Here is a 27,725-nt window from a genome sequence, read left to right as displayed (position 1 = left end):
TGTGTGGTGGGACTATCAAGTACTAATTAGAGTATACTACAGTGACAGCTATGTAGACAGCTGACAGCTATGAAGCGTTTCTTACCATAAAGCCTGAACAGAGCTGGAGCAACCCCATTCTGCATAGTGGTGTTAGTGTTGTTCTCAGTGAGTTTAAAGCAGTTGTTAGGACAAATTAAATCACATTCTTTGGAATTTGTCATCAATTTGATTCAGTTTACTGTTTTATGGCTGCATCACTGTGCTTATCCTCTCTCTCCTTCTCTTTTTCCTGCTCTCTCCTGTTTATTGCTCATGAAATGTGCTTATCATTGCTGTCTCTAACTAAATGAGCTGCTGCTATTCCCAGGACTAACTTGGACATCAGACTGTTGATTCCTACAGGGCTAACCTGGTTAAATAAAATCAAATATAGGCTATATATAACTTTTTCATCGAGGTAGATTGCAAATAAAGGGCTTCGTCATGCTGCTGACAGCAACAGGTTGCTGCTGATGGTGTTTGAGGCTGTAAGCTTCAGTTTTACTTAACCAAATTCATTTCCAGCAGCACTGCTTCATCAAGGTGCTTTCTAAACACAAGGACTCACTTGACAATAGGTCTTCATATAGGCTCAGTGAAACCTGTCAGTTGTTTTTTCATCAGCAGACGGTACTGTGATTTCACCAATAACAAACACCATGTCCGCATGTTTCCGCAGAGCGGGTCAGCTGATTTGGAGCAGCACGCGGAAACGGTAGTCAATTGAAAACGACCAGTATAGACTTCAAAAGTACATCCACAAATATCGCTTAATGTTTACAGCGGTCGTTTTTCTTGCGTGAGCGGGACTTTGGATTTCAATTCAGATATTTTGTCTAAAAACAGAGTAACTGGGCTGTGATCCGCAAGAGACGGTAAAGTTATGGCACGCAGCGAATCGATGGTCGCATTGAATGGCACGCAAGTAAGTTGTGTTTCAACTTCTATTTCTATCGGTTTGGGTTTTTTTTTTATCGCTTGTTTAATTGGCGTGTTTCTCAAGGAATGTTGTTTAAAAGTTTAGTTTTCTAGCGCTGAATGCAAAAGCTTTTTCATTCCTCCGTCATCACCGGTGTCATGTGACACATGTAGTTTACAGTCAATACACAGTCAGACTTTTGCAGTTCCTCCTACAACTTCACTGCAGACAATATCAAGTAGCAAGTAGCCTAACTATCCAGTCATAACGGGTAGTAGCCTGTGCTGAAACTGTGGTTTACTGATAATGGATATTTTCACTGAGTAATAAAAGTATTAGTAGGCTTACAAGAAAGCATCATCAACAATAGAGTATGAGCAAAATACTCAGTAGTCATCTCCATGCATATTTAACAGACTGACAGTAGGTGACATATCACCTGGCTTCAACTTACACAACTCAAATCAACTGAGTGTCAACACTGAAACATCCTCACTCTAATTAACTGTAATTAAATGTACTATATAGTATAAAGTCAATTTAAGTGAAGCACACTATTGCTTTGGAGGTGGGACATCCTGAAACACTGCTGTATCATTTTGCTGTATATGTCAGGGTCGCTATGCTATTACACAGTAATCTCTCTGTATTGTTTTCCTTGAAGATTTCCTATATCGGACATGACTGTAAGGACATTCCCGACTTCCTTGGAGACAGATATGGCCGGTTTGCCAGAAGACTGGATCTCAGCTTCAATCAGCTCAGGTAAGGAGATAGGAAGCGATGACCGAGGTACACACTGACGCTACTAACATAGAATTACCTGGAGGCAGATGCTTGGTGCTGTTGTGATAAATCTCTCGTAAGAGTGTAAACTCGAGAGACTTAAACTTGCAGACAGGTCATGTTTTCTGAAGTATTATCTCTGTAATGATAAACAACCCATGTTGAGTTTGGGAGAAAAAATATAGTTGCATCCTCTGTGCAAATTTTCAAACATGCTTGTTATTATGACAAAAACTAACATATTTGTGATGTAAAATGTGAAGTAAGATGCTTGTCTACCAGAGAGACATTGCATTGCGCTCTGTTTTAGTGTCTTTGTTTTGCAGATATGTGTTTAGAAACTTTTGCATTCAGTGTACCCTTATCACTTAATGGAATTTAGAGTAATGTATTCCATGGCAACATAAGTTCAAGTTTGCCTCTCTAGACCTAGCTGTTACTGGTAGACAGATGCATCTCTGCATCAAGTGCAATTGAATGTGTGCATTCTGTCTATAGGTGGTCAGAGTGTCATCACATCAAACAGTTGAGTGAGTGTAAGAGCTGGGCTGGTGCCATGCTGGGGCAGGATAAAAGGCATGATCAATAAATGTGACATGCTAATTCAGGGGCAAATAGAAGAAAGGATTCCTCTGACAGGACATGAAGGAACACCTCATGGCAGCTGGTTCAGAGGGGGCTGCCATTTCAACAGCAGGACTAGCATAGTTGATCTGGCAAGTAAAAGAGAAGAGATGATAGTTATGAGGTGCTTTTGTTTCTGAACCCCTTTCTTGACTTGTCAGGCCATGAAGCCATCTGAATACGGACGTTTTTGTTACATGAAAAGTGTCGTCTTGAGGCGGTTGTCTGTGGTGCTGGAGATGTGGATTCATCCATTTAATTGATTTGCTTTACGCCAGGTTCTGTCACAATAATAATTGGTAAATCCCACTGCTGCCCCAGTGTGCTGTACATAAATGTATACTTATCAAGGCATTAATATTCTTAATGAACCAGTGCAATTGGAAAAGGAACATAGCCTCACTGGAATTTGATTCACCTTTTCGTCTGTTGAAGGATCGTACTTTTCTCCTGGTTTCAAACATGATTGCCCCCTTAAGTGCTGAACAAAGGTAATTGTGTAGAATGTGCAAACTGCACCCACACTCAATGAATGTCAGACTGAATGGTCAGAAGGTGTTCCATATTATTTCTTGAAGTGTTATTAAACGGGTAACAAAATGGGAGAAGCTCATAAATGACATTGTTGTATTACCTGTAATAACTGGTTGACTTTTGATCAATTGCCCTTATCTGGTTTTCAAATATAATAGTTGAAAAACAGCTTTGTTTGCGAGTCATTTATAGTTCAAACAGGTGCTGCAGTATGTCTTTATTCCTTACACAGGCTAAACGCCAACAGACCATAACTGCAGGTATGCTACCTTTGTATGGAACAGAACACTCCCATCGGACAGTAGATGTCCTGTAGTTACCTTTGTGGATGTGGAAGCCTGTTATGCTTTACAAACAGCTTTATGAAAACTGACTGAAACAAGTCTTATGTGTGTTGGTTTCAGGAAGATCAAGGCTGGCATTATGTTTCTCGCCCTTGAACATGTCACATTAAGAACTTGATGTTCAGAATCAAATATTTATAACTCAGATATTACTAATTCATTATTAATTTTCAATTCGGTTAAGGGGGAATCTTAGATGTCAGATATCATTACTGAACTTCAAAGGATGGTATGGGCAGAGAAGCAGTGCAGAAGTAATGAAGTGGTGGTCGAACCATTTGGGGCGCATATCAGTGCGCTATTGATTGATGGTTTGCTTGTGGAGAATGTGTTGTATTGAATGTTTCACATTTAAATCTTGTATGTCAAGTTAACATTAAAGCAACTACATAGGTAATTTTATTTTTTATTGTAAACATGTTTTATTCATCTTCCACTGAGTTTTAAAACCTTCTTTATTTTGTAAAGAGACTCTGAGAGAGATTGGAAAATATCACGTGCCAAAGAGTGATTCCAAAAGCAAGTGAGTCTTTCTGGACTATGTAACGTCCAGTGTAAGCTGTCTGCATACTGTATCTCTATCTATAGCTATACAGTATTGACCTGCTAATGTGATCATGCAAGTCCCCCACCACACACACACACACACACACCAGACCTGCACATCCGCCATTCTCTCTTAAACTCGGAGTCTGTAGGAGCTCACATGACAATGCTGCGAGGTCATGGGTGGGTGGAGCTGTGAAATTCAATAAGCAACTCAACATGTGATGGTGTTATAGGCTAGCTAAGGCGTAGCCACACCCTCCCAGTAGTTCTGATCCCTATAAGAATGCCCTTGAAAGATAAAGGCCCCTGTCCCACAGCTTAATAGAGGGACATACAGTCCAAGCGCAAAAGACTAGGATAAATTAAAGCTGTTGTTTCCTACAATAAATGGTATTTCTGTCCCTGAATTCTTGGTGCTACTACTGTACTGTACTTGAGTGTAGCACTTTGAAGCATCTTGAAGTTTTGTTACCTATCATGTCCCATTTCACGCTGCATGTGCGATAGCGGGGGCTCTCATGTGTTGACACTATGACCCCATTTCAGTGTCAGCTCGAGCAAACCAAGTGTAAACTGAGGCACATGTTAGTGGAACAGAGTGGACTACCTTCAGCGTGATGCACTTCTTCACGCTGCTTGACTCAAATCGAGTGGGAGACATTGCCAGAGTTTGTAGTGGCTAATATGCTTATTTCTGTCAGCTCAATTGACAGCACTCATCCACCAACCTGACAATGAGTCACAATGAGAAGTGAGGTACTGCATCACCTTCAACTGAGTTCTGGATGCTGTGTGTTTGTTTGTTTGTGTGTGTGTGTGTGTCTCTGTTTGTGCATATGTTTTCATATGTTTTCATATGCACAAACACAAATACTCACACAAATAATGAGTGTTTGTGTTTGTGTGTGTGTGTGAGCGTGTGTGTACATGCAGTGTTTGTGTATCTGTCTCCATAAGCGTAAGTGTGAGTGGCTGGGCAGGTAATGGCAGGATGAAATTATGGTAGCAGCCTGTCACACCTACACCTCTCCCACTCTGCGCCGCAGTGTCAGGCTGTCTCATCAATGTGTTGAGGAGTGTGGCTCACAGTGAGATTTCTATTGCGGGACGGCGCTCGGATATTATTGTGTTGTCCACTTTGTTTCAGGTCAGGTGTGTACATGATGTGCTGAGTGGGAATGCGCTGTGTTGACATGATTCCCCTCTGTGACTGGGGTCTGCTTCATCCTCTGTCCTCAGGAGATGCTTGCATCTATTACCTGCTGTGCTATCACATTGGACACAGGAGGTTTGAGGAGCTCACATCTATGAGTCACGAGAGGAATGCTAACATTGTATGAACAGTGCTACCTTTCTTCTGAGATACGAAATGGCATTGTGATAAACAAATCACAGTTCTGCAAAGACAAGGTTTGTGAAGTGATAATGGAACCTGAAAGTTAGTCTTTCTCTCTTTTACTTAGATCTGTCTTAGCCCCACCGTGTCCTCCCAACACGGTGTACTGTTTCTCACACATACAATAAAAACATGCATGTCAGTTATATTCTCAACTACTATGAAGCATCTGCTATCGTTGGTCATCCAGACTGCTGTGATTAAAACATACGGGTAATTATCAAGGTTGCTAACTTTCTGGGATACTTCATCAAGAACAATGATATATGTGCCAGGGATTATTATACTCTTCTCTTTCCCCTCTAAACATACACATCGTTCTAAAATGGGATCTACTGTAGGAACCCACAGGGATTTTTGAGAGGGGATTCTGGGGATGCCACCAAATTGAAGAATACTTGAATTTTACTATCAGTGAATTTAGTGGTAAGCAATGAAAACAGTGAGAGAATAGGTACTCATAGAGAATAGGTAATCACAGATGTCCCTCTCCCTATCACCCTACCTGTTCTGTAAAAAACCCCCCAAAAAAAAAAAAATCTAAGATGGGGGGTACCAAGTCTTCTCACATTGTGACTCCTCAATAAATGTATTGGTAATGCTAAATTCTCTCACTCGGGATTAGAACCCAGGATCTCTGGTGTGGCAAACCTATGCTTTACCAACCGAGCTAAAACTCAAAGTGATGCAGTAAGTTGGCTCATTCAGTCTTTATAGCTGCGTTCTGCAATGGCACAGTAAAGTTTTTTGTTTGTTTTTGTACTAGCTGCAGGTCACAGCTAAAAATGTTTAACCATGTCACTAAAGACGGTTTACCCCTTCATCTCATCGCCTCTATACTGTATGCCATTCATTGTCGATGTAGAAATTAGTGATTGATTGCAAGCAACTGCTGGCAAAATGGCTTGTGACACTAAAAGCAGAACATTTCACCACAAAGATCTTCTGTTTACTTGTGAACGTAACTGGGGTTCTAGCTACCAGTACTCACCATATGATCTGAAGACCAGTGAAACATTGACATTACTCTCAAATACATTTCTAAGTATTTTATGTAGCAGATGGACTCCCAAGATTAGACTTTTCAGTTGAAATTCAGCCTGCCATTAATATCCTCTTGAAGCTGTAGAAAGAGGGGTCCATATTGGACTTTTGCATTGCAGATGAACCTCGGCTACCTGTGTGTGTGTGTGTGTGTGTGTGTGTGTGTGTGTGCCCGTGTGTGCATGCACACAGGCTATGTCGGTGATGGCAGCCGTTTTGCATTTTAATGACAAATCAAGTATGCTAACTCGCGTTTTAAAACGAAAGTGCTCTAAATGTCGCCCGGCTGTCAAAATGAGATGTAAGTAGTCTGATGAAAAGAGAACAAAGAAGACAAAGTAGGGAGGCCTGGTACACTGAGAAATGAAATAAAACCTTGTATGGCCTGTCAGCTGTGTCGTTTTATATTCATATCTAAAGCACATTATAGTATTACTCCGCCGCTCATGCCTCACTCATCTGTCTCTCTTAATTCGTCACAGGCACTGCTCTGTCTTTCAAGTTGCTGTATGTCAACACGGGAAGGGGCCTGCTAATTGACAAATGAGTGTCACAGACATCAAGTGCTCCTTTTCTATCCCAGCTAGGTAGACTCAGGGTGTTTGATGGTGAGGGGAGGGGGGGCTGTGTTATTGGCAGAAGCCCAGTAAGAGGCATTAGACTGGTCTTAGAATGAGAAGTGACAACGGGGAGAGAGCCTGTCATTGTCTTGCCTAAGTGTTCAATCTGCAGAGATGCCAGTATGCAGATAAAGTGTCAGTTAGGAGGAGAGGATATGAAACATTGGCAGTATGAAGTCCTCAAATCACTTAACTAGAAGTGTATAGTGTGTGTGTGTGTGTTTGTGTGGTAATGGTGGTGGCGTACTTGGTTCTGCTAAGGAAATATATTCCATATCCGATCTATCAGGCCTGTTTAGGCTAATATTCTAGGATAACCTGATCTGTGTCTCATGAATTAAGGAGGATACAGAGCTCCTCCAGCCCTAACAGATTTAAACCAGAGATGAGAGAGACACGGTTTGGCAGGAAATAACATATTCATATCAGGAACTATGCTATTTTATATTGGTTTTATGGTATTGGAAAAAAATCCTTTTTAATTTTCACTGGGATCTTTTTTTTTAAGTGATGGACTACTCCTGGGAAAGTGGTGGGATGACAGAGAGCTTAGGAAAATGGAGTAGATGTTATGCTTAATGGATGGGTTGTCTTGTTCTTCCATCTGTCCAATTTGAGCTTATATCAGAATCTTCTTTTAAGTAATTGCTGCAAACAGTTTCCTGTCTGTAGAGGATAGTAAAAACACCGCCAACAATGTGCTAGAGTCAGTAAATCCTATAGTGAAGTAAAGATGAATTTGTAATATTTATCAAAATCATGGTTAAAGTGATTGCTCAGGTCATTCAAATAAAGTCATAGTTAGGTCAGCTTGAATATTTTTAGTGTTCATTTTAAGTGCAAATGTCACATTAAAAAATGACTCGGTGTCGCACAGATCTTGTGTGTGAATGTAGTTGTTGAAGGTTAAATGGTAGGCATCTCATACAAACCGTGTTCCAATAAAACAGAATCATAGAAACTAAATAAAACGACACACAGAGGGACCTCTGTAGTTGCAATGTGTAAAGAAAGACCGCCATTCTCCAGTATACCAGCAAACTAACAGAAAAAAATAAATAAAATGAAAGCCTGCCCAAATTTGTTTACATTTTTTTTATTGAGCTCAACTCAAGTAATTACATTTTTCCTTTGGTTACATGGCAATCTCATATCCGATAGAAAACAATTTCTCCCCACATTGCAGCCAAATCGCAATAATGTGGTCCTCATTGCATCCTGCATCCGTGCATGGTTGATTGTTTTGTGCTTGCGTTTTCTGTGTCTGTCCACCAACATATCTTCGCAACTTCATAAGGTAAAGCCATGAAACAAACAAAAAAACAAACAACAAAAAAAAGAACGTTCAGAGAAACTGTTTGACAGGAATACATTTATTACCTCACCTAAATTTGCCTGAAGTTGAAGTTTATGTTTAAACATCAAATGCAGATGAGTTGTATCCATTGGATCTCATCAAATTTGGTGCTCTAAGGCCAAGTATTAGCTAAAATCTACTGTTTGGTCACTTCATGTCTTTTAACTCAAGCTCCATTTGGACTATCACAATGAAACTTACACGTCAGCGCCTCCATTTTGAACATGTGTACCAAATTGTATGCGTAAATTAGATAAACTGAATGATCTCCAGTCTCTACAGGCTTATCTTCTCACTGTAAGTGGATGTGCATATGAGTAGGGCTGAAGTCTTCCAGTCAGCCAGTCAGTCAGTCAGTCAGTCAGCTTTCAGCTCCTTTCACCTCTGCAGTATAAATCTCTATCTCTCTGTTACAACACAACAAAAGCCCACTGATGGCAGAGGAATCGTCTGTTAATCACTGTCAGGAGCTGCCATCAGCCTTCTAGAACATTCCATAGAACCCCCCCCTCCCAATCTAGAGCCATCTTGTGGTTTAGGATTCTGAATGGAATGGAACATCTTTATGTTCCTTTTGTTCACATTATATATACTGGGCAGTGATGCCATTCCTTTTATGACTGCGTCACATTTTTTATTGTATATCCCAAGACGGATGGCGTGCCACTGACATAGAGATTTACAGGCCTTCAGCTTGCAGTGGCAGAGCTTTAGAAGGGCCTGCTGACATCTAGCCAACACTTTGGAGGAGGAGAATAAAAGCTGACATTTTATTGGCTCTATGAGAGAGAGAGAGTGAGAGAGAGAGAGAGAGAGATGGGGGGGCAGGGAGAGAGGAAAGAAAGAAAGAAAGGAAAAGAGATTCTGTTTCTGTACTTTATATTTTTCAGCATTGCCAGCTGTCATGGGGACCCTGCTACAAAGAAGGGATTTATTGGGTATTATTTAGAAACTTGTCAGTGGTAATGACTACAGCTATGATTTCAATTATCACCCACTAAATATAGCTTAATTCACTGCCTTGCTGGACATAATGAGCAGGCCTGACATCATTTTTCAAAAATTCGATACCATGCTATTTTAATATTTTATGTTGACCACCGATTTAATTTTCCTCCCTGGTGCTTGGCATGTGGCGAGGTCCCACTCCCTCATGTGCAGTTGGATAGTCAGAGCTATTGAGTTCAAAGCCGTCCCAGGGATATATTTTTTTCCATTGACAGAAATCCAATTAGTTTTAGTACACAGTCTGGCTGAATAAAAAGGGTCTTAAAATCTACAATATGTTTCCTTAGCGTTTTAGCAGAGCGCAAAGCCAGTGATGGATCTTTATGGTTTGACCTGATGGGGCCCGAGTGGACATACTCCCTTTTCTATTTTGGCAAGTGAAAAACAAACCATCCATATGTCTTACTCATTTTGATAGGCACAGCAGAGTCTTTTGATATTGCGTAAACATCTACAGTACAGTGCATGCTCTGGCTAAGATCTTGACTCTCGTACATATTTAAACACTTATTAAATACTTTACAACTAACCCACAAATGCTGCCGAAACACCATGTAAATATGAGAGAGGAAAAAGTCAGATGTATAATTCATTAGTGACATGTTTAGTAAGTAGACGATTTGGGGAGAGTTAATGTGTAGTCAGGTTTTGACATGAGGGTGTGCATTTTTAAGCGAGCATTAAAAGGGAGATGATTAGGACTGGCACTCGGCTGTCAATAACACGCTTGCTGCTTGGAGTTGATGATGAGGGTGAATTTCGATATTGTAAAACAGCTTCCTTTTCGTCGCTCCTTTCCCTCCTCAGCACTGATTTTAAAACACAGAGCACATGCAGAGTCATTTAGGATACCCGCCAGCCATTAGGACTTCATACGAGAACTCCTCCATGCAAGAAAAAAAGAAGGGCTGAAGGGAAGAGGGCGCCAACTTATATGTTTGAGACACAACCTGTGTCTCTTTTAGCCCATAACTCGAGCACTGTTTATGTTCACCCCATCACACTTAGCCATCTCCCAGATTGATGATGTAAGCAACTGGAAGGCATGGAACATATTAGAACAGAGCATGGAGAAGGGCAGCCATACTTCTACTTCCCTTGGCTGAGTCCCAAATGGAAAAAAAAAAAAGGTTTGGAGCCCGTTTTGGAAGAGGAACAAAGGAGCTCCCTTTGGTACGGTCTAGGCAGTTTTGGTCGCTTCATGGCTTTCAATCTCCCACAGTTTCTCCTAGAGGGCCCAGGGGTGAAAAGTGAAGACAGATACATGAGTGTATTGATGCCAAGATTTTAGAGGATGATTGCGGGTTTTGCCATGTTTTGAATTTCGGGGGGTGATTTTTTAAGAGGGCCGTATGATAAATGTTGTCAGTAGATGAATAAATCCTACGACCATAAAAATGCAGTTGGAACCTGTTATTAGAAAGAGCAGTCCTTCAAGGCCTCATCATTATTAAAAGAATTTGCTCTTACATCTTGGCAAAAAAAGAGTGCCTAATATAATAACCCTTTAACCCCTATGTTTTGAGTCATATTTAACCGTGGTTTGCCACCCGTAGAGTGATAAACTGCATGCGGACTGTCTGATTTGCTGGCTTTGCAGTCCCAGGCCCCTACTCAGCCTTCGTGGGTGAGTCTTCTGTTTTTTTCTGCACTCCTGTAGAATGCTTAAACCATCTCTGGCTCTGGACAGCTGTGCCACATTCTCAGCACAGCTGTAACTCATTTCCCGTTTCCATTTCAGATAAACTTACTCACATCTTTCACAGCTTTCACTTATAAAAACCTCTGACTGTCCTTCCAAGCCACCATCTCAAGAACTTGATATTGGTCAGCCAGGAAGATTTGTGGGGGGATAACATCCTCTCTACTCCCCCACTGCTGTTTCCCCCTTTCCTCTATTATTTTAAGTTGTTTACAGTTTACATTTGCTTGTTCTTTTTGCAAAGCATACAGAATAAGTTTAGAAAACTGTGTAGTTAGGAATGACCTCAAGAATCAAGGGCGAGCTATGGTTTATTGAGGCTACATCTGACATCCATCAGCATGGAAATATGTTTTAATGGTCAGGCAGACTGCAAGACATCAGTAGGCTGTTGCCTCACTTTTCCACCCAGGGACATATTGAGATAAGAAACAGTGACGGCATGTTTCATGTCCTTGCTGCTGACATGTCTGTGCTGGAAAACTACAAGAAACAACCCCTCCATTTTGGGGCCAGCAGTCTGTATAGTACAGTATTCTTATTCTCTGTTTTCCCTCATAAAACATTGTCTTTCCATTAGGATAAATGCATTGACTCCCATCATGGCTGTTCCTCTGTGAGCTGCTGACTGTACCAGCAGCTGACAGTATGATTATGTGAACAACAGACCAAACAGTCTTCTGATCTTCTCTGTCTGTCCAGACGTTTGGTGATGTTTAAGAGTTTCTCCCCAGTGGTGGTAGTGAGATAGCTTTTGTACTGGGGGCACAGCAGAGAGTTTCTTTATTTTCTCCCTCTGTCTGGATCTGGGGCCCCTGGGTCCGCCAAAGCTCAGAACATGTCTGTACTCAGATGCTTCAAAACACCAAACAGCAGAGGAAGAGGAGGAGAAGGAGGAGGAGGAGGAAGAAGAAGGGATAAAGGAGAGACGAAGGGAAATGGGAGGAGGGTAAAGAATCCTCATAGGAACGGAGTGTACATGTACAAGCAGACCAGGCAGGCAGGCCCAACAGGGTCTGTAGACTTGTGATCTGAGGGCCGTTTGTGTGTCAGTCAGATCAAAGTCTTTTGAAGAGTAGGAGAAATCCCTTTACCTTCTCTGGCTGTGGCAACCCTTATTGGCAGCTATAGGTAAAAGGAGGGGGATGATTTCAGAGGGATACAGTGAAATGCTTCAGCATGTGTTGGTTTTCATTGTTTTGGTTTCACCTCAAGTAAAACACACATTCATCCCAAGACATTTTTATTCATCAGCTTTGGGTTCAGTCTTTTTTTTTTCTTTTTTTTTTTGGAGATACTGACGGTGTTACATGCAGCATTTTATTGTCAATAAATCATCCTAACCTTCATTTTGAGACATAAAGAGTATAATTACCGTAAACAAATGAGACCATTGTCGAGGCGATTGGCGTCTCCACCAGCTTCTACACTGCATCTGACAGTATGTAAAGGGTTGGATTTCACGGGAAACCCTGTTTGATTACTTTATGGCACAAAGAGAGATTGCTTTACTGCACAAAACAAGAAGATGTCTACTGTTCCTACAACGCAAACTGAGCTAAAGATTTCAGGTTCTTGCAATGGCAGATGGTGGAGTGAGTGAAAGGCTGATGGCAGAATGAGGGAGGGGGGGACAAGTAACAACATCCTCTTTGCGACAGAAAACAACAGGGTTTATGGGAAATGTAGTCTAAATTTTAGGAAACACTAGCATTAACAATACCACTTGTATGACATAGCGGCTATGAATCATCATGATCATGGTCTCATTTGATGATATATATAAAAATGCTACATGTAGCACCTTAAACTTAGAATACATGTGAATTTATTTCAGCTCCATAACTACAGCTTGGGTATTTCAATTTTGCTTTAGCTTACTATGCTACAGTGCCCACATGTAGCAGTGTAACAGGTGCGAGAAAATGACATTTAACCTAAACAAAGTTGCCTATGAAGGATCATGTTCAAGTGATTATGTTTCCTCCTTAATATGAAGGATTAGATGGGACAGTGTGCTGCTCGTTTGATATGTGATACTAATTTGGGAATTTTATTCAGCCCTAATCATGTGATATTATCAATATAACTCATTTAGAAATACAATTTTTATCTCTGCATATCGTGACTTTTTCATATTAAAATATATTGTATGGGGGAAAAAAATCACTTCATTAGTAGTTATGTAATGTTAATGCACAAGCACCTTGGAATAAGGCTGTTTTGTTAATGGTCCTGACCGCTCCTGACGTTATGTATGAATGGATCTTCTGTCCTGTTATCCTCACAAGGCCTTACTAGGAACAACATGGCTGCTTTCTTGTACACTGTTAATAGCTCATAGCTACTGTATATCTTCATGACCCTCTGTTAGGGTTCAAGCAGAGTACGACCGTGAAAGAAGAGAACAGCGTTCACTGTGCTCATGTCAGCTAAGCACCCGTGAATCTTAATTGGCTACTGACATGGCTTTCAGTTAGGTTATGACATTAAACTTAAGCCAAATAATTAACACTGAGTAATCTGCAGCTGAAACTTTTTTCAGAGATGTGTGGTGGCCATCTAGGGGTACAACAAGGCAGGGGTGCAACTACGAAGGTAATCATCAAATGTGATTCGGAACCAAGTTTAACATAGGCCGATACACATAGCTGTTCCTTCCACGGTGCGCCAGACAGTCCGTCACTCATACTCAGCCCCCTCATGCTGGCAACGTGTAGTGAGTGTATCCTTCCACGGGCCCGGCTGTTTAAATTAATTATTAGTTTTATAGCGAACCCTGAGGCCTTGCACAGGCAGCTAATCCCTGTAGAGGGCTAATCCGACCCTGCGTTACAGAAAATCAATGCCGGCCTTTGGTGTTGGCATGCCATCAGGGCAGGGGGACACATGTCAGACAGGCCTCCTGATTTTTTCATGAGGTGTGTTTTTGAAGTGGTAGAGCCAGTGGAGGATGCTCGAGGTGCCCAGAATTGAAAAGAATATCCGGAAGCGAGGAAAGGGCTGTATGACCAAATTTCTCATGGGGTGATGGTGATGCAAGTGATTTTTTTTTGTGCAGTATTTTGACTGAAAATAGATGAGATCTTGGAGAGAACTCTGCACTCTGTCATGAATGTGTGACCTGTAGAAATTTAAAATTGTGCATATATAAAGCTTAGAGTCATAATAAGTGCGATCATAATAACAATAAAAAAAACTTTGAATATTGACTTGTAACACAGTGTCCCATATCTTGGATTGGTCATTGTCTGTTGCTAATCATTTTTACAGATGGCGAATGGGAAGGGTGAGTTTTATATTAGAACCATCAGTGACCTACTGGTAACCTCTGAGATGATGGATGTGTGTGGTGGATGAGCGCGCTGCAGTCATCGAGGATTTGAGGGGATTTTCTTTCCAGTGATTGACTGCAGATCAAGTAATCTGAGTTGTACCACGGTTGCTATTTTCACTGGTTTGGTTGATGATTGGTGCCAGTTGAGTTCTGCTTTAAAGATTAGGCTATGCCGTTGGGCCTGCTAATTTGGTGAAGTGAAGGGATTGTGTCTCCGAACAATAATTTTTGAAAATGTCAATTTGTGCCTTTTGAGTAATAAATCTTGAGTAATAAATCCAAGAAGAGGACATCCTATTTTGTCTTGGCGATGATACAGACAGTCTGTGTTTTGAGATCAGTTTAATATCTTGTCAGATTTGATACAATGTCAAAATTGAAACTACCTTCCATTTTGTTCCTTTACTTTGTCAGGGTTTAATACCATTCAGAGAAAATATGAATATTTCTCATTTGTCAGTCTCATTTCATACTCGCTCCTGTCTGTCAGTAATTAGAGAGGGAGAGAGAGAGAGAAGGGAGAGGGAGAGAGAGGGAGAGAGAGAGAGAATCTGACCCAGTCCCCTACTTTTTCTTCTCCTTGCACCTCTCATTCTGCCTATTAGTTTTGGATTACCAGCTTTCTCTCTCTCTCACTGAGACTGGCAGCTGAAGATAATAGCTTTCATAATGTGTGGAGTTTCATTCCAAGCTATTCTCTGTTTCTCTTTATGAGAGAACAAAAATGTCGGGCCCAGTCAGTGTATTCATTTCCTCTATCGGGAGATTAATGAGGGGAACAGTGCTGTCTCAAGCCTTTCTGACAGGCTTCAAAGTCCCAGTACAGAAGGACTCGTGTCTGTTCGTCTTTAGAGTTCACACAAGCTGGCATTCATTTGCGTTCACACTGTGACAGTTCATTAGGGAGGCCAGCGCATGATCAAAACTATTTGCTACAACTATTTCAACATTTGTAGCCCATTTTGTTTAACACTGATAAAAGCATCAGATAAGATAGAAGGGAGCTCATTTAGGTTGCTGTGCGATCGGATCTAGTCACTCAGCATATGATTATGTGTTTACAACGGCTGACCTGAATGCTAAATGTTGTTTGATATGAGTTTGACTTGTATGAAGTGAAACCTTTGTGAACCCACTGTGGTATGAGTGGCTAGGGGGTGGGGGGGTTCTGCTAATGAGGAAATGACATAGATAGAAAATCTTGTGTCTGGTCATGAGACCTGTGTGTTTGACTGTTTGCTTCTCCTCTCTGTCCAGAGCACAAGGAGCCTTTCATTGTCAAGATAATTTAATATGCTGACTCCTGCCCATCACTCAAATATGGGATATGTTGTTGTTTATTATTAGCATTTTCCATAATGCTACAGTCAGGCATTTTACTGTATGCTTCTTTGTATGGCAACAATGGGTCTTGCCATGGAAAGAGTGGAAAGACACAGTCACATGGCAGCATGTCAGTAATAAAGCACCACCAAGAAAGGCAGGAATGCAGGAAATTGATGCATTAATTTATTAAAATTATATAGAGTTCTTTGGTTATATAGCCTAGGAAAACTATTTTTTGACACATTCATCCTACACATTGAGTAACAGAGGGATATGAGGCATGTGCTCTAAAAAAAACAAGAAAAAAAAACATGAATGAAATGGAGGGAGGCTGAATGATGCAACCTCAGCAAGACTAAGGACCATGCATAATTTTATATTTAACTACACATGTAAGAGATTTGGAAATTAAACAGAATCCTTAGTTTGTTCAGCTGCTCCTCTGCCGCTACAATCGCACACAGTGTATTTAACTCCCAGAAAAAACCTCTCATGTGCCCGTGCTCTGTGAAACGCCTGCCGAGGGATGATATCATACTTTATTTCAATATTGCAGAAAGCTATTAGGCCTAATGTTTTGTGAAGAGTGTATTGTAAGAATGTGACAGACATCTCTCGACTCCTCGCACGGACAGAAAGGGCAACTTTGTTCGCCACTGCAGATGGACAGCTCTAAATACTGCAGGGGTCAATGTAACTTCGTGTCAAGAGCTTTTCCACAATGAGATGATTGAGACAGAGCTTGGTTGGACGCAAACTGAGCATCTCTTGTTCTTAGAAGTGGGATAACAAAAAGGAAATGACAAACTTGGAACTGTTGCGGGACACCTGGGCCTGTCAGGGTGTGTGGCATTTTCCAGTCACATTATCACTTGTCTTTTTACAATGTGAATGATTTCTCCTGTGCTCTAAATTCAGAAATGTAATGCGTTTCCAAGCCATGACAGAACCATAAAAACACTTACGTTTCCACTGAACTTTTGCTGTAACCAGATTTATAATTAACACCAAACACCCATATGAAAGCTTTTATTTGTTGTGAAAGAAAAAAAAAAATCACATACAAGCTCATCTGATATGTTTTATGACTGCAGTTTGGAAAAAGAAAGAGAAAAAAAAAACTTCTTGGAAAACTATTTTCCCTCCTGGTACACAGGCGGCAGAATGGTGTGTTTGCTTTACATTCCTTTGATTAAAGGTTGTGAGAGAGGAGACATTTCTTTTGCTTTATGGCTCTCTTCGTCAGCTTGGCAGCAGCACCAGCATTTAAATGTCCATTAACAACCTTTTAACTGTCAAGATCTTTTGAAATATGGATATTTGCTTTCCTCGCTGCTTCAGAGCCACCAAAATTACTTTAATAGCGCAAGTGTTGGTATTAATATGTTTCTTCATGAACAGCAGGCTAGCCGCATATCATTCTAGTGCTAAGGAGCTTGCCAATGATGTCTGATTAGGAGCGCAAGGGGAGATTAATAGATGTTTCTTCCCCTCATTTGTTATCACTCTTTTAGTGCATTGACTGACTACAGCGTGTGATAAATAGAGGGAAGCCTCTGCATTTCCTGAGTGTGACACTATCTATCTACTCGTCAGCCCAGCTCCGTGTTGATGCGATGTCTTCTCTGACAGCACATCCAAAGTCAGCTGCCTAGTCCTGTGCAATTTCAGCAGCAGAGGGAAAGTTGTTTGGGATCTGCATTTTAATCCTGGCCTGTTTAATGTTTGCCCCCTGACAATCTGGGCCAGACATCATTTTAATGGTATGTACAGTGATAAAGCCAATAAAACGTCAGGATGATTGATAATCTGAGCATTATAGCAATATGACTTTCCTGTCCTCCTCTGCGCTCCAATGATGGTTTCCAAATTGAATTCTTTATGTGTGTGTGTGTGTGTGTGTGTGTGTGTGTGTGTGTGTGTGCGTGCACATTGATATGGATTCCATGTGTGTATATTTACTTAAACTTAAGGTGAGCAAAAAAAAATTGCAAAAACAGAAGAAATCTTGTTAGTTTCTAGTGAATCAGTTTTCAGTGCTTATACAATACATTATTTCCAAAATAACAAACAGTATCGGCTGAATAGATTATCTCTGAATTTTTGGCCTGTTTACTGTATTTGTCTGGAAAATGGCTAACGGAGTGGGAATGATTATAAGAAACATTACCATATTTCATCTGTTAAATAAATGGTATGAAATCTTGCTTTCTTCGGGGTGTCAAAAGCTGTGAATGTATGAGCCAAGCCTCTGAGGCCAGAACGTGTGTGTTTCATATCAAAGCTGGCTTATTTTAGTCTACTGAGGATGGATGGGAGCTGTAACCCGGGGAGAGGATGCCGTTCATATCTCTTGACTTCTGCACTTGTCCAAACACAGGTGGACATAGACACGACACAGGCTCTGATCAAGCTATCATGTAACGTTTGCACTTTGTCATCAGGCCACTGTCTTGGTCGTTACAAGTTTTGACTGATTTTTCTGACTATGAATTTTATTGGTAAAATTATAGCAGCACATTTTCCCATTGGTGCAATTTTCAGCCATTAAAATATCCACCTGTATATTCATTTAGAGCTGTTCTTCAAAGCTCTAAGCTCACCTCAGGTCTTATGGATGGGATCGTATAGCTCCGGTTCATTGATTTATTGCTCGCTGTTTGCGATCCAATAGCAATTGGTTTGAGATTGACAACACATGGAGCCCTGACTTGTGCAGTCAGTGTCTCTGTGGACCTATGAAACAGCTCCTTTTATCTTCGGCAACCTCAGAGCAGTCCTGCCTCTGACTGGCAGTCATATAGAAAGCTCTTTGTTTTATGTAAATGGTGATTGATGACATGTCTGGCACAGCGTGCAGTTTTTGACAAAAAGTATTGATGGCTGCTCTCAGTGAAGTGTTAGTCCAGGTGACAGAGCAATCCATTTTAAGATGAATTACAGACAGAGAGGGAGAGGGAGCGAGAGAGAGAGAGGGGGAGAGAGACTGCAACAGGAAAGTCATCAGCACTTTCAGGAACAAGTCAACTCCGCAATGCTTTAGTACTGAGTGTACTCTATGTTTCACTGGTGTGCTCTATATTTCAGCTGTATTTTTGCAGAAGTGCAGAGGCCAAGAAGAAGGTCGAGAACTATGTTTGCAAGACCTCTTAATACAGAGATATTTTTGGCATTTTAGGTTTTTTTAAAATATAGCATGCAGGCTTGGACTAATTTACTAACATGGATACTAAAATGGATAAATCACTGCCCTCCATGCTTCTCTCCAGTGCTTTTACGTTGAGGCTTTCTGTGTTCAGGCGATAACTAAAAAGGACCCTAAAAAGGTACTTGTATGTGTCCAACCAATGACTGAAAGCGCTCCCATGCCTTGTCAAAATATACCTGTCTGTCGGTTAAGGCTCATTTGGCGCCTGTGGGACTCACAGCATTTACAGCCACTGGGTTTGTTTGAGTTGGATAATGGGGCCATGAGCCACAGGGGCAACTCCATCCTCTGCCTCCACTCTCAGACTTTGGGATGATGAATGTGAATTTACATTTACTCTACATGCTCTCACACCCAGGCGATGTAATTCCGCTAATGGAGCCACAATCAAGGAAGAATTACCCTCACTTTGGGATCTATCTGCTGAGGAATGTCAGAGGGACGTGGCAGCCACAGACTACTGATAGCAGACAACTCTAAGAGAAACAATAAGTCTGCAGCTGGGAAGAAAATACATAACAAAAACTCCTCCAAAAATGGACCTGGTGCTGACGTGTGTCTGACAGAACCAGATTTAACAGATGCTTCAAGGGGACCTTAACCCATGAAATCACGCTGTCCTGGATCCAGAGCCCCACCCTCTAACTGCTGTATAAATAGATTCTCATGACAGGGTAATTCATCTCTGGCCATGAAAACATCAGCTTTAAAAGACAGCTCGCCGAGACCCTGCGCTTGTTAGGGGCCAGATCAGCAGCCCAGATGCCTGGGATGTAAACTCATGAAGAGAAGATTAATTTATCTGTCATCCCTGACTTTGACAGTTGTTGTAAATTTGACTCTGGCCTCTGCGCACCGAGGGGAGGGTATAGGGGCAGGGGCAGGGGCAGGGGAGGGGGAGAAAGGAGGGAAGAGTAAAGAGATGGAAAGGGGTGTGAAGAAGGAGGAGGAGGGTATTAGCGAGGGAGGGGTTAGGTAGGGGAGAGTGCATGTCGAAGATTTCAAACATACAATATTGACAAGAGAACTCACTCACTCGCTGCTGGCGCGCACCTGGGCTGCGTCGACAGCTCACCTCTCCAGATGATGTGTTTGGAATCCTATTGTTAAGAGAACATTTGGCAGTGATTTTAACCCCCCCCCCTTACCCGTTTTCTTCAAAAAGCACCCTTCCTCTTCACCCATTTTTTCCCCACTGCTCTTTTCAAGATGGTGGTCACATAAGGCACACTGGAAAATGAGTAGTGGGAGTGTCAGGGAAGCCATTTGGGGTCTGATTGATGGTAGCAGGCGAACCACAGCGGCCATGTTCTCTGATCTGCCTGCGTGCAAGCCATGCCTGGCGCACTCTGAGAAACAGGAGAAGTTTTTTTTAAAAGTTAATGTCACTGCCAGATACATAGCATTATATTTCTTATCATATCTATGTCACTGTTTCAGAAAATAGATGATGAATTAGGATGCATGAAATGTTTATCATTTGGGAGGAAAATACGCTTGCTTGGGAAGGAAATGCTTATGAGATTCAACAAAATCATTTTTGTTTGGTATCAGAGCATAAATTATGTACTGTAAATCTAGTACATACAGTAATTTTGGATTAATAATTAATGATAATCATATTAGTTTAGTTGCTCTACATAGAATACTAAGTTTTAAATTGTTTTTCAAATGAGAAATAATTTTAATGTCAGGATTTGTAGATGTAGGCTAAATGATTTATTCAGCCTGAGTCGTATAATTGCATGTTTCACACACCATGCAGTTCCATAGAATGGAAACTGATTGTTATTAAAGTCTTGTCTCCAACCGTAGTTTTCCACAGATCCTGTTGCCAGAAAAGCTGGCCTTTTGTAGGATTTATAGAGGTACAGATGTGGATGTAGTTACAGCCTTCAGTGCAGATACAAGACTTGTGCTGTCAATAAAGAGCCCCACTGGGCTTTGGGTCTGCATATGAATTATGATGTCTCCTCCTGGCTTCATTTGACCCTTCTCTCTCACCATAGGCCTGCCATGAACCACCACCGTATTTCCAGCAACCATCCTTTCAACTGACACATACAGTACATTACTAATTCATTTTTCTCTGAAGGTTTTAGCGGCCCTTGCTTTGAAATAGTCTACCTCTTGACGGGATGCTTTGTGTTTTTGATCACCATAAGCTTATAAATCTAGCATTAGAGAATCTAGCGTTAGAGTTTGGTTATAACTTATCAACACCTCCTGTTATGTCTGATTGGACCTGGAGGAAGTGACAAATATAGCCCATGAGATCTTGGGGTTTTATTGTGGATTAGCATGCTAATGGGCTTTCGACTTGATTTGACAGACCTTATCTCCCCCGGAGAGGGACAGCCTCGAGCCAGGGAGAGGGGTGCTGCGTGGGGGTAAGGAGTGAAACATGCAGGAGGCCATGGGGGAAAGGAGGGGGAGAAGGAAGAGAAAGGGGGTTAAAAAAAGGGGGTGTAGACTATTTCTGGGTGCGTGGGGGGGTGTTGGAGGAGGGTGGAAGATATTGCCAATTAGCATGTGGAGGAAAAATGGTTCTGACAGGAGAGGTAACCCAGTCATGACAAATATGGTGACTTAACAGTCTCCCCTCCTCCCCCTTTGTCCGTCAGACCCAACAGCTGTGGACTTTAGAGCTCCTTTCACCTAAGAGGAAATCAAAAGATAATCCCGAGTTTGATGTTAGGAGAAACTTTTGAGTCTGAGGGGAAAAGGGGTCACCAATGTATAGGGCAACGGGTTTAAGCTGTAAACCCTTCACAAAAGGTTCTGACAGAGTGAGTTCCCCCCACTCTCACCGAGAGTGTCTTTGGAAAGTTCTAAGCACCTTCTCTGTGCATGACTAAACCCATTGAAGAATAGAGAGATAAAGGAACTCGCGGGCTTAAAATCAAAACTTTAATTTCCCCAGGAAAACAAATTCTCCGTTATCCATAGAAGGGGCGGAATTGAATCCATTCACCTGTTCCATGTGTGTCAACATTCCATTCGTTGGTGTAAATAGGTAACCGGGTTTGACTGACAGCCCTCGCTCATAGTTTTGTCAACATCCATTGTTGGTGCTGTTGGGATTTTTAGCATCTTATTCCAAGAGGATGATGAAAATGACTGAAGATTTGTCTGGATATAGGGGTAGGAAAACTTGATTCAGCTCATTTTTACTTCTAATCACTTTGGTTTAAATATTCTGAGATGTTCTGCAGTCGGTAGGTAAGGCAGGGGGAATTATAGTGTTCAATAGGTGAAGTGGGGCATATCACTTTGCTGTGCTGTTCATTTCCATTGTCTTCCATTGACAAAGATGGTGGAAACAATGGAGCTGATCAGCCATTTAACCTGCTTAGCATCTTGCAGTGCTAGACAATTTTCCATTTGAATTGCCTCTATCTCACAGGCTTGGTAACATATTAACATTTAAGCAGCACATCACATCATTAGAATTCCTTTACTGTAATGATGTACAATCCACATGACCAAGAACAGTGTTTTGATTTCAAACTATGCAAAATACACATGGAAAAGTCATCAGTTCAGTTTCATCTCTGGGCAAGCAGAGCAAAAAAAAAAAAAAAAAAAATAGCTTGACCATTTCTTGACCGCGTTTCATTTCAAGGACATAGCTGCAGTGCATTGGCTGTCTGTGTGAGGAGATAATACCTGTGCTGATGACGGCAGCTGACCTTGAGGAGCTTAGATGACAATAACCTCGCTATCATCTCCTGAACCCCAATTCTCCCAGCCAGGTGCGCGCATACACACACACACACACGCACGCACGCACACGGATGTATAAACACACACACACGTACGTGCCTTATTTTACTCGCTGAAACCCACACAGCAAATGACCTTTCCTCCCTTCCCTGACAGTTTCATGCAACTGCAGTATTGCTTTAGTGCACATTTGCTTACCATAAGAATGTAATTTTCAGTGATAAGGTCCTGGAACTTGGCAGTGGCTGTGGGGGGGAATCTGTCGTTTGGTGCCAAAGCTCCAGTCCTGGATGATCCAGGGGCTTGCCCTGGGGGACAGCTTCAGGCCGACTGGGCCAAAGTACTGTCATCCTGCGGAAAAATGATTAATCTATCCCCCTTCTATCCTTTATTCCACAAGGAGGGCAGGATGCACAGCAAAATGCAATCAGATAAACGGCTCAATGGTGCATATGCAGATTTCATTTATGCCACATTAGGATATTGCTAAATTGCCTCATCATTATAATTTAAGGCTAATTGAAAATTGAGACGATGGGAATAAACTGTTTATATATATTTTTTAATTCCTTTTTCTAAGGAAACATGAACCAAAATATTTTAGCGATGATTACATTTTTTGCTGGTGTTATAAATTGCAGTGGACAGTAGGAAAGGGTTCATTTGGCCAGAGTACCTGTGAAGATGAAAGTGTGCAGCTGGGCAGAGGGGATCTCTGTACCCTTTCAGGGGCCCTCTGCAGCGCACACAGCAAGTACCCAGGGTGAATATCAGAGCCCAGAGCCTCACCATAAATACTCAGGTCAGAGCTGTCAGCCTGAACACTCCTCCTCCTCCTCCCGGTCTCTCCTCTCTTTTTTTTTTCTAGTATTAATCTACTCATCATGGGGAGAGTGAGAAAGAGTAAGGGAAAGAGGACGAGAGGGAGAAAGACAGCATGGTATAGTACAGTAACAGAGTGGAAAGAGCAAGCGAAGTAGGAGAAAAACATACTCTGAAGTGTGTGTGAATCCATAATAGCACCACTTAATGACACAAACTATCTCCCCTTGCTGTCGGAGAGAGGCTAGGCTTTCTCCCAGCCTCAGAGGGCCCTCTGTTACAAAACAGAAGACAGTAGGGCTTTGACAGCTCCAAGTGTCTGGGGCCAGGGAAATAATTGATAGCAGGCTGCCTGCATCCAAGGTCCTTTAGCAGTAATTGCAAGCAGAATCTGACTCTCTGATCTCACCAGTGGTATTGGCTATGCCAGAACAGCCTGGCTTTGACAGATTGCCTTCCTGCAGTAATAACTTAGGCATGTTCCCCGTTTTCTCACACAAGGCCATACAGCGCCGTCTCCACCACAGAACCAGCCCAGAATCATCAGTGATTATTTTAGATGTGTATTTTTCTTTTAGCTCTTGGCAGATTTTTCTGACAGGACACCCTTGAAATAATGGTTTTACCAACAGCCAACTGCCCAGGACATTGTTTTCCACTGTGAGTTTTTTTTTCTTGCAGGCAAAGTGAAATTAGTTCTTTTTTTTTCTCCTTTTTTTTAATATCAGTAATCAAAATTGTATTGCATACATGCTGAGTCTTGCTGACATTCATTTGGAGGAGAGAAAGCATCCAGCAGAGCTAGTTTAAAAACAAAATAGATGTAACTGAATTGTCTTTTATTTCTAATAGCCTCATAAAATCAGACTTTTATTAGCCTTAAAAGGAATGTAATAACTGTGACAGATCAACTGTGGTCCAAAAATCTTTTAAATAAAAAAAAAAAAAAAAGAATTTCCAAACACTTTCCGTTGCTATGGTTCTCGCCCTGAATGACAGTCTGAGGGCTTTATGGCCATTTGAGGGATAGTCCTCTTCCCCCTCCCTCCCCTCCCTCCCCTCGTCTCCTCTCCCTCCTCCTCTCTTCCTCTCTCTCTCGCTCTCTGTGGCACTCTTCCATGCTCACTGTCTGCACTGTAAAGCACTCAGGGATTTATTGTCAGCTGGAGTTTCCTTGATGGGGTGTAATAATACTGTGCCTTTCTCACCCGCTAAGGTGGTAGAATCCCCTCCCTCTGCCGATGAGAGGACCCCTGCGGGCTGCCCTGTGTGCGCCTGTGTTCTGTGGCAGACTTATAAGCCTGGCAGCTCCACCCCATGGCTGTCCAAACAAGGTTTCTCAACAGGCGCCCACATCAAAAAGAGCAGTGCATGGGGGCTGCAGGAAAGTGAAACGGCAGGATGTTGCCTTTAGTTATTTATTTATCTCGCTTTTCACAAATAGAAGAAAAGAGTTAAAAGTGTGTGAGCTCTGTTGGCGTGGTCAGGTTTTTTGTTTTGTTTAGTCTTTTGGCAGTAATACAGTCAATTGTTGCTACTGCTAATTACAGTTGAGTAGTTTTGTGTTCAGAGTTGCCAGAAATCATTCTAGGCAGGGCTGATGAGAGAGTAAACACTAAACTGATTTCTGAATGAAAATCATTAAAGGAATTGAAGTGTAAATAGACATGATCCCCCTGACACCCCCCGTAGGAAATGTGATACTGCGGTTAGTATTTTACTGCCAATGTCTGCCAGCTAATCTAATTTAATCTTTAAATAAAGGCTTAAATCAATACAAATAAACATTAGTAAATGAGTTTGGGAATAACATGTGGGAAAGATATCAAACACAATGTGAAAAGAGTTAAAAGTCCCTAAATGCCTCAAAGCATACTCGCAGCTCAGCAGGCGAGCTGCAAAGGCGGCTGCCGCATAGTATAAATAGAAACCGTCTTCACAAACGCGCAATTAATAAAAGATCCTTTGAGTGGGCTTGAACAGCGGAGGATATGAGCAGACAGTAAGTCAGGTCAGGATGGGATAAACTGTTCCCAACTCCCTGCCCTTTGTGAGGGCTTGGTGGCTAAGATAGATGGGTGCTTCACGCCGCTTTGAAATGTCTAAACATAGACGTTTTAAAGGTGGACGCAATGTGAAAATGTAAATAAACTTTATAGGAGCTTGGGGTCAGACTGAGGTTCGATTTATGGTTTTGGCATTCACCCCCAGGCCCATCAGTCATCCCTTTGCCCCGCCGAGCCCCTCGGTCCCCCCCCTCCTCCTGCTTGAGCCAAGCCCCCCCGCCCCGATCACAAGACCCTCAGCTGAACTACAGCCGACCTGCTGGATCCAAGGCCAGCTGGGCCTCAGATGCCATAATAAGAACCATTCAGTGCCTTTAATGATTGTGTGACTATTGGGCGGGCTTCTTTCTCTATCTCCCTTGTTGTCTCTCTATCTCTCAAGCTAAATCTCTTTTTTATCTTTCTCTCTTTATCTCATTCGCACTCCATTTGTTTGTTGCAGCTTTTTTTTTATTGCTTAAGTTTGGTTTGCTCTCTCTCCCCTTTTTCTCTCTTTTTGTCCCTCTCTCCCCTTGCACATCTGCCTGATGTCTGGCTGCGGCGGATGATGATGATGATGATGTTTTGGGGTGCTGAGGCAGTGTTTTTGAGCCAGTGTTATTTGGGAGGTCTTGAGAGACGTGCAGAGGTTAGGCCGTCTTCCCAGTGGAGTGGTGTCACACCAGTGTCTGTGTTCATTTATTTACGGCACTGCCGCTTGCCATGCCAATGTTCCCAAATGATCACGACATAACAGGACTCTGTCATCAACTCTGATCTCACAGCAGAAACATCTAAGGGCCAACCGCTGGGTCTGGCAGTTTCTCTATTGCTGTTTTGTTTTGGGTAAATAACTGCTGTCAAAAAAGGATTATATAATTAATCTTACAATTTGTCCATTGTGCATTGAAGTGAATTATATTTATCTATCTGGTGTCAATTTGAAAAGATCTTCATGTAATGGTGATGAATTTCAACTTTTCATCAAGAGTGAATTATGATTCCATGTTAACAAAATATGGAGTGCAATAAAGCCTACATTTTACTGGGACTCTCTCCTTTAACACAGTGGTAAAGTGAATTGCACAATAAAAGTTTATGGTTATCGGCCAGATACTTTTGTCATCACACATTTCCAGTAGGCAAGTTGCAATTTAACCATGTAATGCAAATAATTTAAATTTTACATTAATATTTAATGAATGAATGGTTTAGAATTAATTTATTGAAATAGACTATGGTGTGATATACAATATGTTAAAAACAAATTATACCTTATTCATGAAAAATGTCTCTGTGTATAGTTAAGACCGGATACATTACTATTAGTTATAGGCATACCAGAGGAGGACAGAATCTGTCTGTTATGTAATTTGGGAGAAAATGAAAATTAAATGCATATTCTGTTCTTTTGTTTTATTTATATTGTAAGCTGAGAAGTTTGCTTTATGGCAAAAGCACTTCTATCTCTGCTAATTTTGTTTTTTTTGGGGTTAAATGGATGTAAAAGACTATCAAGAAAGTTGGATTCTGTGTGGCAGACATTATTTGAAAAGCCTGAACAAAACTGCCTTGTCTTTTGTTTGCATGAGTTTAGGCATATACTTGTTATACACACATATTGCAAAGTGATATATGGATGTACAGTATCTTGCAAGCCTATGTGGGCTACATGTCACTGAGGTAAAATCAATCAATCACTGTACACAAAGAGATTATCTGGCTTGCTGATAGATCTATGAACAAAAGTTTAATGAGGGATAAGTAACAATCACAACTCAACTTTACACATTATACTTCATTCAACATGACCTATTCAAAGCAAGTCCTCAGATGATGTATGGCAGTGACTCCAATTATGGCAGGCAAACAATCCTCCGGTACCTTTTTCAATAGCTGAGAGTTCATGCACTTGTCCTGGCATTAGAATATGAGAGGACACCTGCCTTAAATGACTGAGGCTCAGCTGGGAGCTGCTTTGATCTGGGTGACAGTTTGACTGCCTCGATGGGAGTGGCACTGATAATCCCTTTGCTTAACTCGTGCTTTTTGGCCCAGCCGGGGTCCTGTCCAGGGATAAAGCAGTGGGCTAAGTCTTAATCAAACAGCAGGGTCGGTGGCTGCATGAAGGGAAGGGTCTTTGAGGGTTAGAGTGCGGAAGGGCACATTTAGGACAGGGATGAATACACACAAATAGAGGATTAGAGTGTTTTGCCTACTTGCAAATAGGAGAGGTTTAGGAGGTAGTTCTACAGCATTGAATGAGTAAGTTAGTGAGTTTAGGAAGTAGAGAATTGTTCTCTTTGCCACTATAGAGACTTGCATTTGTATAGCCACTTTGGTAGCCATTGTAGATT

General features: G+C 41.6%; 1 protein-coding gene across 1 annotated transcript in view; it reads left to right on the top strand.

The window, feature by feature from the left end:
• The first annotated feature begins 713 nt into the window (after positions 1-713).
• Positions 714-27,725, top strand: part of lrmda (leucine rich melanocyte differentiation associated) — a 196,810-nt gene continuing 169,798 nt past the window's right edge. The window contains exons 1-2 of the mRNA XM_078288817.1: positions 714-946; positions 1,605-1,705. Of these exons, the coding sequence (XP_078144943.1) occupies positions 905-946; positions 1,605-1,705 (143 nt within the window). The 5' untranslated portion in view covers positions 714-904. The remainder of the gene's footprint in view (positions 947-1,604; positions 1,706-27,725) is intronic.

This window comes from Centroberyx gerrardi, chromosome 15, assembly GCF_048128805.1.
Source record: "Centroberyx gerrardi isolate f3 chromosome 15, fCenGer3.hap1.cur.20231027, whole genome shotgun sequence".
NCBI lineage: Eukaryota > Metazoa > Chordata > Actinopteri > Beryciformes > Berycidae > Centroberyx > Centroberyx gerrardi.
This window is presented reverse-complemented; position numbering and strand designations above follow the sequence as displayed.